This window comes from Cervus elaphus, chromosome X (assembly GCF_910594005.1).
Source record: "Cervus elaphus chromosome X, mCerEla1.1, whole genome shotgun sequence".
In the NCBI taxonomy this organism is placed as follows: domain Eukaryota; kingdom Metazoa; phylum Chordata; class Mammalia; order Artiodactyla; family Cervidae; genus Cervus; species Cervus elaphus.
In genome coordinates, this window is record NC_057848.1 from 72,540,780 (window position 1) to 72,553,928 (window position 13,149).

A 13,149-nucleotide genomic window follows, 5' to 3' on the forward strand; every position below is an offset into this window, starting at 1 on the left:
GCAGGAAAGGCACAAAAACGAACAGATTACTGAATTTGCCTAAAGCCAGCATTCTATATGCCATAACAACTTAAAGTTGATAAAGGCTAAAGATTTCTGATATCAAGCAGCAGGAAAACAAATACATAGTGTTAAAAAAAAGATTTCTCAGGTTAAATTCCAGGGATTAAACAAGCATCAGTGAAGTAGAAAATTCACTATTAAGCAACACTTGGAAAAACAAAAGAAAATAAGATAGCTATTGGAAATAAAATATAATTGATAAAAAATGTATATAAAAAAGATTTAAAGATAGTATTCTACCAGAACATAAGCAAAAAGATGAAAAAACATGAAAGACAGAAGACTTAGAGATTAATTTTGTAGTTCTAGCATCTGATTGGAGAAGGCAATGGCAACCCACTCCAGTACTCTTGCCTGGAAAATCCCATGGACGGAGGAGCCTGGTAGGCTACAGTCCTTGGGGTCACGAAGAGTCTGACACGACTGAGCGACTTCACTTTCACTTTTCACTTTCATGCACTGGAGTGGGAAATGGCAACATGCTCCAGTATTCTTGCCTGGAGAATCCCAGGGACGGGAGCCTGGTGGGCTGCCGTCTGTGGGGTCGCACAGAGTCGGACATGACTGATGTGACTTAGCAGCAACGGCAGCAGCATCTGATTAGTATCAACAGGAGTTCCACAAAGAACAAAGAAAATCTAGGAAAAATTGTCAAAGAAATACAACACACTCCCAGAGTCAGAAAAGTATGATCTGCAAAGCACACCAAATACTCTAGAATTGAAAGGTCCACTCATTATAAAATTTAAGAACATTAACATCCAGACACCAACTCTGAGCACAGAAAATATTACGATGAAACGCACGTATTTCTTCTCCCAAAAAGAGAAAGACAATGGAACTATAGGGTAAGCAAACTGCTCTAAGAGTTTATCCAAAATTAAAGCAAATTGGTCTGTGAAATATTTATAGTAATTGTCCCTAGAAACACAGAGGTGACAAAATTGGATAAATAGTAAAGGAAAGATAATCAGACCATGTTAACTGGCCCATGCAGAGAACAAATTATATAATGTAAACCCTATTGATTTTCAGTTTTAGAACCAACTTGTAGATATAACAAGAGAGCTTTGTCACAGAATGCAGATGTTAACTTTGGAAATGTAAATGTATAGTTTACAGATGTTGCAGTGTAAAAACAGAAGCAGGGTGTCTTTATCATCTCACAAAGTATACTTCCAACTATATTAAAGTTATCACTTTTTTTCTTCTTTTCTCTTTTTATCTACTATAAGATGATGGATGCTAACTAATCTCATTGCAGTAATCATTTCACAATACAGTGTAAGCAAAACCATATGCTATAGGCCCTCACTTACACAGTGGTATATATTAACTGCATCTCAATAAAATTGGAAAAAAGTTACCAAAGAAGGGACCATGAGGTGAGTGGTCTTTACCATGCACAGTCAGTAAACTGTGGGATATGGAATAGCAATTTAGAAAGGGAGAGGCAGCAGGATATTGCTCTGTTATAATCCTTCTACAGAATTTTATTTTCTAGTCGTATGTGTATCTGTTACTTTGATATTTTTTAAAGAAATTTTTCAAATCTATACTCAGAAATAAGGAAAGTAAATGAACACTTGGACATTTACAGTTGGTTTGTTATGATGGTAGGATTGTGTGTGACTTTCTCTTTACATTTGTTTCAGTAATGCTCTGATGGTAAATTTGATAAACCAAGCATGACTCAAAATAGTTTTAAGGCAATCAGGCTATGACCAAGAAGCTATTTGAGGAAATAAACAAAGAAATGACCTATAAATTCTCTTTGTAAACAAAACTGGAAGGGACAATTAAGACATACAGACAAAACAACTAACAGTGCAAACACTTTCATTTAGCCGTTCCCAGAAGTGAGATTCACAGTATTAAGTTAAATGTATCCTGTTTATTTTTTCGCTTGTAGGAACTTAGTTCCCCCAATCAGGGATCAAACCCAGGTCCTTGGCAGTGAAAGCACGGAATCCTAACCACTGGATTCCCAGGGAATTTCTGTCGCTTATTCTTTTTAACTAAACTTCTCATTTTGAGTTGTCTGTTCTTTGTGTATTTGTCTAACGGTATTCCTACAGACCCACATATATAAATAACTATATGCTGATAATCCACTATAGTCATAGTGATATTTTTCCTTTTCTGTTTACCCTTTTTATATAAGCAAGTAATTTTGCTGCGATCAAATCTATTCATTGTTTCCTTCATGATTTCTGTCCTGTGAGCTTAATGTCAACTCTCATTCCCAAGTCAAAGGTTTAATATTTAACTGTATTTTTTTTGTAGTTGTAATTTTTACATGTCACACAGGGTTGATTTTTAATATGGCATGGGGGTAGGCATCTGGTTATCCCAGATGAATCTGTTGAATGTTCCATTCCTCTTTTAAATTGCAATGCCTCCTTTACTAGCCAAAATTCTTATAACCAGACATACATGTTCAGGAAATGCTGCTTTGGATATTTTAAGTGAATAATAACATACACTTGAAACGGATTATTTTTGTCCCCCTGTGTTTATGTCTCACTTGCTTTATGTTAATATTTTGGTTCATTTATTTAATAATTTAGTAAGAATTTCTTACAATCTAGACACACTAAGTTTTTGTTTGCCCTTCTTCCCTCTTTTTTAAAATTATTACTCTTTATTTTAATTGGAGACTAATTACTTTACAACATTGTGGTGGTTTTTGCCATACATTCACATGAATCAGCCATGCATGTACCTGTGTCCCCCATCCTGACCCTCCCTCCCACCTCCCTCCCCATCCCATCCCTCAGGGTCATCCCAGTGCACCAGCCCTGAGCACCCTGTCTCATGCATCGAACCTGGACTGGCGATCTATTTCACATATGATAATATACATGTTTCAATGCTATTCTCTCAAATCATCCCACCCTTGCGTTCTCCCACAGAGTCCAAAAGTCTGTTCTTTACATCTGTGTCTCTTTTCCTGTCTCGCAGATAGGGTCATCGTTACCATCTTTCTAAATTCCATATATTGCGTTAATATACTATATTGGTGTTTTTCTTTCTGACTCACTTAACTCTGTAGAATAGGCTCCAGTTTCATCCACCTCATTAGAATTGATTCAAATGCATTCCTTTTAATAGCTGAGTAATATTCGATTGTGTATATGTACCACAGCTTTCTTATCCACTCGTCTGCCGATGGACATCTAGGTTGCTTCCATGTCCTGGCTATTGTAAACAGTGCTGCGATGAACACTGGGGTACACGTAGACACAGTAAATTTAAGATACGTAATGGGGGAAGTGAAAAAAAGTTTTCACCCTCAATATTAAAATGTCAAAAAATTAATTATGGCAAGAGTGAACAACACTGTTTCTGTTGATATAGGTTGAGCTGAAAGAATGATTTTCATTACTGCATCTGTGTACTAATGTGTATTATACATATTCAATTTATATAAGACTTTTCACTTCATTGGCTTCACAAGACTCAAAATTTCAAAATACAAGAGTTGAGAACTATAATCTGTAACAAGAAAAATTAAAAGTGCTGTTGGAAAACTTGGGGGGGAAAGAGTTTCATCCCTTATTTTTTTTTCATTTCTTTTTATTAGTTGGAGGCTAATTACTCTACAATATCAATATTGTAGTGGTTTTTGTCATACATTGACATGGATCAGGGAGAAGGCGAGGGTGGGATGTTTCTAGACGACAGCATCATCCTTTACTTTTAAGGAGAAGTCTGAGTAATATTATAAATACAAACAGTTGTATCATTGAGTACAGAGTTCACGTTGCAAACATTCAACCATGTTCATCACACATCTGATGATATAAAATCAAAATTGCTTTTAAAAGCTTGTCTTTCACTGTTTCTATCATGAAAGTCATGTCATTACATTTCAGTGACACACTATTGTTTAAAGGCTCCTTTTAAGCAAAAATAGAACCCACTAATTTTTAACCAAAAGTGTATCCTATAATCCTGTTTGCTCTAGGATCAATAAACACTATACTAAGACATGGCATTTAGACATGAAGTATGTCTAAAACCCTTGAAGAATACAATAGAAATAGGCAAGGCATTTAGAATGTTTTAATCTTTCTAGTTAACACCATTTGTATTAGTAATTGCATCGTTGTAACTTTTAGCATTTCACATAACTAGTCAGTAAGGGTTTTTTTTTTAAGGGTGGGAGTACGAACAGAAGGATAGGAGATGCAAGGTTTCATACTTCTGTTTTAAAAAATCAAAAATCAAAACTACTTTCTTCTCTGCATCACAACTGTACCACAGACTTGCTGGTTATTTTCGTCTTAATCCCATGACTCATCATCTACTGGATTAGGAGCTTGTGATGAAGAAAACCCTGCTGTGTTCAAAGAGCTCCTGCGGAGGTAATTCTTAAAAAAGAAACAAACAAACATTTAATTTTATGTAGCGTTAAAGTTACACTACCTAGACTGATAGCAAGGACTCAAGCTGTCTACCATTTCTTCCCCAAACAAAAAATTTCATTCTCACTGACTCCAATCTATTTGACAAAAGGTCCATATCAACCTAGGAAGTTTAAATTGCAGACTATTTCAAGAAAAAAATGTAAGCCAATAGTTTTGGCAAATGGAAAAACAAAGCTCTTCACTTTAATGAATAAGCATAAATACTTAATGACTAGTATGCCCATTGTTTCTGTATAAAAATTATGTTGCCTAGACTGACACAATAGAAAAGATATGTAACCACACTGCTACTATCTCATCTTACCTAATAATGTGGTCAGAATTCAAAAAATAAAGAATTACTACGAAAATCTCAGAAGATCCTAAATTAGAATTTAAAATGGGAAAGGAAAGTGTTTGAGCATAATTAAATTAAATCCCTCCCCTTTAAGACCAAAACTATATATGTACATAAAATTTTTAGAGAAACATTAATCTTCCAAGCTTGAAAATAATGGCTTAAGTTACTGTTATAGTTACTTCACAATATTAAGCGCAACATTTACAAAGAGTAAATAACAAAAAGCCAATTTCTAAATTTTCCCCCTCAACTAACCTTTCTAGTATCAACTGGTGCAAACACATTTCCTCTTGTCCTACCACTGAAGCCAGGACCATATGTACTAAAGGCAATTTCTTCTAACCAGGCAGGAACATCCTGTTGAGCCTTAAAAAAAAAAAAATTAACTTCATAAACAACATGCATAAAGTCTCAAAAGATTCACATGTTTACTTTTCCTTCAAAAAAGCAAGAGAGTTCTAGAAAAACATCTTCTTCTGCTTTACTGACTACACCAAAGCCTTTGACTGTATGGATCACAACAAACTGTGGAAAATTCTGAAAGAGATGGGAATACCAGACCACCTGACCTGCCTCCTGAGAAATCTGTATGCAGGTCAAGAAGCAACAGTTAGAACTGGACATGGAACAACAGACTGGTTCCAAATAGGAAAAGGAGTACGTCAAGGCTGTGTATCATCACCCTGCTTATTTGACTTATCTGCAGAGTACATCATGAGAAACACTGGGCTGGATGAAGCACAAGGTAGAATCAAGATTGCCCAGAGAAATATCAATAACCTCAGATATGCAGATGACACCACCCTTACAGCAGGAAGCAAAGAAGAAATAAAGAGCCTCTTGATGAAAGTGAAAGAGGAGAGTGAAAAAGTTGGCTTAAAGCTCAACATTCAGAAAACTAAGATCATGGCATCCAGTCCCATCAATTCATGGCAAACAGACGGGGAAGCAATGGAAACAGTGAGAGACTTTATTTTTGGGGGCTCCAAAATCACTGCAGATGGTGACTACAGCCATGGAATTAAAAGATGCTTGCTCCTTGGAAGAAAAGCTATGACCAACCTAGATAGCATATTAAAAAGCAGAGACATTACTTTACCAACAAGGGTCTGTCTAGTCAAAGCTATGGTTTCTTCAGTAGTCACGTAAGGATATGAGCGTTGGACTTTAATGAAAACTGAGTGCCGAAGAATTGATGCTTTTGAACTGTGGTGTTGAAGAAGACTCTTGAGAGTCTCTTGGACTGCAAGGAGATCAAACCAGTCAACCAGGAAATCAGTCCTGAATATTCATTGGAAGGACAGATGCTGAAGCTCCAATACTCTGGCCACCTGATGTGAAGAACTGACTCATTGGAAAAGACCCTGATGCTGGCAAAGACTGAAGGCAGGAGGAGAAGGGGACGACAGAGTTGGCATCACCAACTCAATGAACATGAGTTTGAGTAAGCTCTGGGAGGTGGTGATAGACAGGGGAGCCTGGCATACTGCAGTCCATGGAGCCTCAAAGAGTCGGACATGACTGAGCAACTGAACTGAAAATCCATATATATAAAATGTCCGCTTTCAATGACAAGGTAAGAACACTATCCATTCAGTTTTAAAAATTAAAAACTTACATCTGATAGCACTTTCACTAGAGGCTGTGCTAAATGGCTATCCGATTCCAGATCAAAAAAGGAAATAGCTCTGCCAGTATTTCCACAACGACCAGTACGCCCAATTCGATAAACATATTCATCAATGGTAGAAGGAAGATCAAAATTAATAACATGCTGAACATTTTCAATATCCAGCCCTCGTGCAGCTACTGAGGTAGCAACAAGAACGGGGCACTTTCCACGGTGGAAATCTCCAAGAGCTTGCTCTCTTTCTCTCTGTTCACGATCACTTGAAAGAAAACAAAGCATGTATTAGAACAGTCCTTAAGAAAATTATTAAAGAGAACCATTAAAGTTCAACGGATAGATTTTTTTTAATAACAGTAAAAAAAATAGCAGCATTTAACATTAATGTCTACTTCTTACATACAAAGTATTATACTAATTTCTTTTAAGTCATCATTTAATTCTCACAATAACACTTTGAGGTTAGGACGATTAACCCCATTTGCAGATGAAGTAAGGTGACAGCTAATACCTACAGCCAAAATACAGACTCAAATATGACAAACATCAAATCTTACCCACTAATAAACTCTGTCTAGTTTTGACAAAAAATAAACAACTACCTGATCAAATGGTTTCTCAAAAATTACTGATTTTTTAAAAGTCTAATCTCTGAATTCTACATATTCACTGATTAATATTTTAGATCTTCTAGTAAAGTGCCAATGAAATTGTGTTAATATGACATTTTTGAGGACTCCAATGGAAAAAAATCTCAAGCATGGAATAGATTTAGCTGAATAAACACCTAGATCTAAGGATCAGAGAGACTTTTAAGTGAGATCGCTTGACAATCATGATGAGGAACCTAAGATACTTCTAACTCACCCATCCCTGCCACTTGGTTCTTATAAAAACTTAAAAGATGAAGAATAATAGTTAGATCTTGAAATCCTAATTCCAGGATTTCCTACTAGTTAAATATACCAACATTTCTTGACAAATGGCAAATAGAAGTTCCCTCCTTTCTAGGAAATCATCATAACCTACTTACCCATGAATACTTGTTGTTGATATTTTTTCTTGACAAAGCAAAGTGGCAATAAAATCTGCTTTTTTCTTAGTTTCAACAAAGACCATAGTTCTTTCATCACCTACAAGACAATGAAACATTCAAATTACAAAATTAGGAAAAGAAAAAAATGCATAGGGTGAGTAGGAAACTGTCTTATCCACCACTATATTCCCAGCACCTAAACTCAGGCCTGATAGGTAAGAGCAATTCCAATATTTCCTGAGTGGATGAATGTCAGAGATCGAGAGACAAGGACTTTTTTCTACTTTATGACTAAGAAAAAAAAAGAAAGAAAAACAGCTGCTTGCCCTTTGCCTTCATAGGCCAAGCAATAAGTAGAGACTTAGGGAAAGATAAATGATATCTACCTGCCAACTCAGCAGTTCCAAATTTGGCTCAGGCCCTTCATTTCCCTCTCTATAAATAAACATCTTTGTTCGTCCCATGGTCATAGACTCTTTTATTCTACCTTGACTGCCAGAGGCATTCATAACAATTGCATTCAACCCAGGGCTGACAAACTCTACAATATTCTATGTTTCAACATTATCTCAATTCAAACCCCTTAATCCCCAACATGAGGCATCTTTGATTTCTTTCTCCAGAAACAAGAGGACTCTGCTAACAGATCAGATATGTACACTGGAGAAAGAAACCAAAGATGCCTCATATTTTTGTGTCTGAACAACTGGAGTGAGTCTTAGTCACTCAGTCGTGTCCGATTGTTTCCTTGTGACCCCATGGACTATAGCCCACCAGGCTCTTCTGTCCTTGGAATTCTCCAGGCAAGATACTGAATGGAACTTCCTAAGTGACATAGTAGGATTGCAAGAAAGGAAGGTTTTAAAGGTGATATTTAATCTCAGATATCAGACAACCAGGTAGGAAATCAAGAGAATAACTGATACTCACAGTAATAAATGAGCTATATCCTTGAGACATAGTCATTTTATTAATGAGTCATCATTTTATGTTTTATCAAAAATTAATCTTTCAACAGTTTTGGAGATCATCCATCAAGATGCCCAATGCCACAACTGATTCATTTGATACAGTCAGGTACATAATACCACCATGCAGCTTAAAGCCCTGATCTCATCTTTTCCTGGTCCCCCAGTGTGAATCCCAAAATGGTAATAAAAATTTAACTCTGCTGACACTTTCCCTGTTTTTTCCTCTTCTAAAAAGTTCGGATTTTTTTCTAGTTCAGGTAATAAGCTATAGCCCTTCAGTGGCAGAGATAATGAAAATTTAGTTTTATGATCAGACCATTTTGTGATCTTTGTAGATGGATTAATGAATTACAACTACTTATTCTGTGAGGTGAAAAATAATACAGAATTCATTTTGCTGGTCCATTATGAACTAAAGTTAATTAAGAATCTAAAAAGAAAAAAAAAAAAAAAAGAATCTAAAAAGAATACTAGCTCTGGTAGGCAAATTGCAATTTTTTGTATTTCTGTGTACATTCTTGACCTATAGCTTAAGCGACAGAACTGAAGCTATCAGCTCTTTATGTATCTATAATTCAGAAAGATTTTTATCTACCACTGTACATAATCTTTATGTTAATACTCTATGGACAAGTATTAACAAACATAAAGCCTCTTAAAGGAGCTCAATTCTGACTGGTTTACACAGATAAATTAGAGAATTTATAGAAATCCATAATTCTAAAAACCATGATTCTAAAAATTCCAGAAATCTAAAATTCCCAGAAAATAGAGAAATTGACTCACAATACTCTAAGTATTGGAGAAGGAAATGGCAACCCACTCCAGTATTCTTGCCTGGAGAATCCCATGGACAGAGGAGCCTGGCAGGCCATGGTTCATAGGGTCGCAGAGAGTGGGACATGACTGAAGCAACTAAGCACCCACTCTATATCAAATTAAAAACTCTTCCTATAGCAACTAAGCAGAAACATTTTAAGATTCCAAGTTCTCATAAATAAGTGAAACTTTTGATACACAAGACTAACTTAATAACTTTGGTTTTAAAAATATGCATGTCCTTGCTCCAATTTATCAGTGTTAAGTAGAAAACAAACATATCTTATTTTACTTGGGTTTTTCTAATGTATGAAGATTTGCCAATCAAATTAATATTCTACATAATGTTTAACTGTATGAAAATGTAAATCTGTGTTCAACTAAACTGACTATTCAACATCATCTACTGTTTTGCATACTGTCATCTGAAGATAATTTCCAGGATCTTTGGCTTTATGGTTAAGTTAAAACAGTAGACTATACTGAGTTAATTAAATTGATAATCACTGAATATTTAGGATAGAATTTGCTTGTTATTTTTCATATATTATAGAGAGGAAATATCTTTGAGTCATAATAAGGAAGATACTGAATTTTGCTACTTTAAGTGTAAAAGGATATGTGTGGTGTAGAAAGTAGGATAGAAAGTTCATGAGTTCTGGTAGTCAGCCTCAATGTCTCTGTATGGTATCTCTCAACTGTCCATCCCTGCCTCTAGTTTTCTCTATGAAACAGAAGTGAACTTTGGTTAAAAGTAATAATTAACCTAAGTGGTCGAGACTATACAAGGAGTAATATTGACCAAGAAGCATAAACTGTTTTTTTTTTTTAATTTTTTTTTCATTTATTTTTTTTAGTTGGAGGCTAATTACTTTACAATATTGTAGTGGTTTTTGTCATACATTGACATGAACAGCCATTTTTGCATTTATTTTTCAAGGAAAGGAAAAGCAAAATTTCCCTAAAGTTGCAGCTCTCAAAATTTTGGTCTATGACTCTTTTAAACTCAAAAATTATCAACAATCCCAAAGAGTTTTAGCTACGTGGGTTGTAACAACTAACATTTACAACCCTGAAAACTAAAACAAAAAAGTTTTTTTAAATATTTACTGGAACATTCTGCATGTTGAAATAATTTTAGTATAATTATGAAAATTGTTTTTACCTCACAGACTCCTTGAGAGCATCTCAGGGAACCTGAGAAAGATTCATTTTGTCCTAAAGTGTCAGTTTGTTCCAGAATATGAAAAATGCACAATGAAAGATAAAACTTGGAAACTGAATTTTATACCAGTTTATAATATGTGACTATTAAAAAAAAAAAAAAAAGCTATGTGCTTGTCTTAAGTCACTTCAGTGGTGTCCGACTCTTTCCGACACCATGGACTGTAGCCAGCCAGGCAACTCTGTCCATGGGATTCTCCAGGCAAGAATACTGCAGTGGGCTGCCATGTCCTCCTCCAGGGGGCATCTACGTGACCTAGGGATCAAAACCGTCTCCTGCGTATCCTACACTGCAGGCTGATTCTTTACCACTGAGCCACCAGGAAAGCCCCCCAAAAAAAGAAAAAAAAAAAGGATGAAATATGTTAAAATGTTATCAAATTCAATCAATTTGCATGGAACTATTTCCTGATTTCCTGTTTAATGCCTTTACTTACAATATGAAAGGTTCTTCTTTCTTCTTTCTGTTCCTTATAATCAGCCTATATAGCAGAGATTCTTTTGACTTTATTATGTCTTTGGTTGTTTAAAGAGAAAAAGACCTTTATGAAAGAGCTTTTGTTCTTTATAACCACGTTATCTTCTACTCTTATTTTTAAATGCTTTGTCACTTCAATTAAATTACTGCCTAAGAACTAAGTAATCTTACACTAGTAGAATGTTCAACTCTCTTCTGACAACTTTTGATTTTGTCTTTTTTAAGATCAGCTATAAATTTAGACCTAACAGAAGCAAAAGATATTAAGAAGAGGTGGCAAGAATACACAGAAGAACTGTACAAAAAAGATCTTCACGACCCAGATAATCACGATAGTGTGATCACTCACCTAGAGCCAGACATCCTGGAATGTGAAGTCAAGTGGGACTTAGGAAGATTCACTACAGACAAAGCTAGTGGAGCTGGTGGAATTCCAGTTGAGCTATTTCAAATCCTGGAAGATGATTCTGTGAAAGTGCTGCACTCAACATGCCAGCAAATTTGGAAAACTCAGCAGTGGCCACAGGACTGGAAAAGGTCAGTTTTCATTCCAATCCCAAAGAAAGGCAATGCCAAAGAATGCTCAAACTACCGCACAATTGCACTCATCTCACATGCTAGTAAAGTAATGCTCAAAATTCTCCAAGCCAGGCTTCAGCGATACGTGAACCGTGAACTTCCAGATGTTCAAGCTGGTTTTAGAAAAGGCAGAGGAAGCAGAGATCAAATTGCCAACATTCACTGGATCATCAAAAAAGCAAGAGTTTCAGAAAAACATCTATTTCTGCTTTATTGACTATGCCAAAGCCTTTGACTGTGTGGCTCACAATAAACTGAGGAAAATTCTGAAAGTGATGGGAATACCAGACCACCTGACCTGCCTCTTGAGAAATCTGTATGCAGGTCAGGAAGCAACAGTTAGAACTGGACATGGAACAACAGACTGGTTCCAAATAGGAAAAGGAGTATGGCAAGGCTGTATACTGGCACCCTGCTTATTTAACTTATATGCAGAGTACATCATGAGAAACACTGGGCTGGAGGAAGCACAAGCTGGAATCAAGATTGGCAGGAGAAATATCAATAACCTTAGATATGCAGATGACACCACCCTTATGGCAGAAAATGAAGAAGAACTAAAGAGCCTCTTGGTGAAAATGAAAGAGAAGAGTACAAAATTGGCTTAAAGCTCAACATCCAGAAGACTAAGATCATGGCATCTGGTCCCATCACTTCATGGCAAATAGATGGGGAAACAGTGGAAGCAGTGGCTGCTGACTTTATTTTTCTGGGCTCCAAAATCACTGCAGATGGTGACTGCAGCCATGAAATTAAGAGGCGCTTACTCTTTGGAAGAAATGTTATGACCAACCTAGATAGCTTATTAAAGAGAAAGACATTACTTTGTCAACAAAGTCCGTCTAGTCAAGGCTATGATTTTTCCAGTGGTTGTGTATGGATGTGAGAGTTGGACTGTGAAGAAAGCTGAGCACCGAAGAACTGATGCTTTTGAACTGTGGTGTTGGAGAAGACTCTTGAGAGTCCCCTGGACTGCAAGGAGATCCAAACAGTCTATCCTAAAGGAGATCAGTCCTGGGTGTTCATTGGTAGGACTGATGTTGAAGTTGAAACTCCATTACTTTGGCCACCTGATGTGAAGAGCTGACTCATTTGAAAAGACCCTGATGCTGGGAGGGATGGGGGGCAGGAGGAGAAGGGATGACAGAGGATGAGATGCCTGGACGGCATCACCGAGTCGATGGACATGAGTTTGAGTAAACTCTGGGCGTTGGTGATGGACAGGGAGGCCTGGCGTGCTGCGGTTCATGGGGTCAGAGAGTCAGACACGACTGAGCGACTGAACTGAACTGAACTGATACTACTATGAAATAATGAAACCTATACATTTTAAAAGCAGAAGAGGAAAGCTACCAGATTTAAGTTAATGATTAGAAAGAGAGATAAATTTATATGAACAAAATATATAAAATATGATCTGCAGCATAACATTTCTATGCAAAGTAAAAAGAAACCAAGAATAATAAATTATGAACTATAAAACATTTACCCTTTCAAAAGTAATATAGAAGTATACCAATAGTGCTTACATGCTGACCTCAAAGGTTTCCCAAAGGGAAACCAGCACTTTTGAAACACT

General features: G+C 36.3%; 1 protein-coding gene across 8 annotated transcripts in view; it reads right to left on the reverse strand.

Annotated features, from left to right (window-relative positions):
* Positions 1-3,996: 3,996 nt before the first annotated feature.
* LOC122689685 (probable ATP-dependent RNA helicase DDX4) overlaps positions 3,997-13,149 on the reverse strand; it is a 727,334-nt gene continuing 718,181 nt past the window's right edge. For all 8 annotated transcript variants that reach the window (XM_043896317.1, XM_043896316.1, XM_043896318.1 and 5 more), the window contains 4 exons: positions 7,497-7,596; positions 6,455-6,725; positions 5,092-5,202; positions 3,997-4,439 (listed from right to left, as the gene is read on the reverse strand). In XM_043896317.1, the coding sequence (XP_043752252.1) occupies positions 4,353-4,439; positions 5,092-5,202; positions 6,455-6,725; positions 7,497-7,596 (569 nt within the window). In that variant the 3' untranslated portion in view covers positions 3,997-4,352. The remainder of the gene's footprint in view (positions 4,440-5,091; positions 5,203-6,454; positions 6,726-7,496; positions 7,597-13,149) is intronic.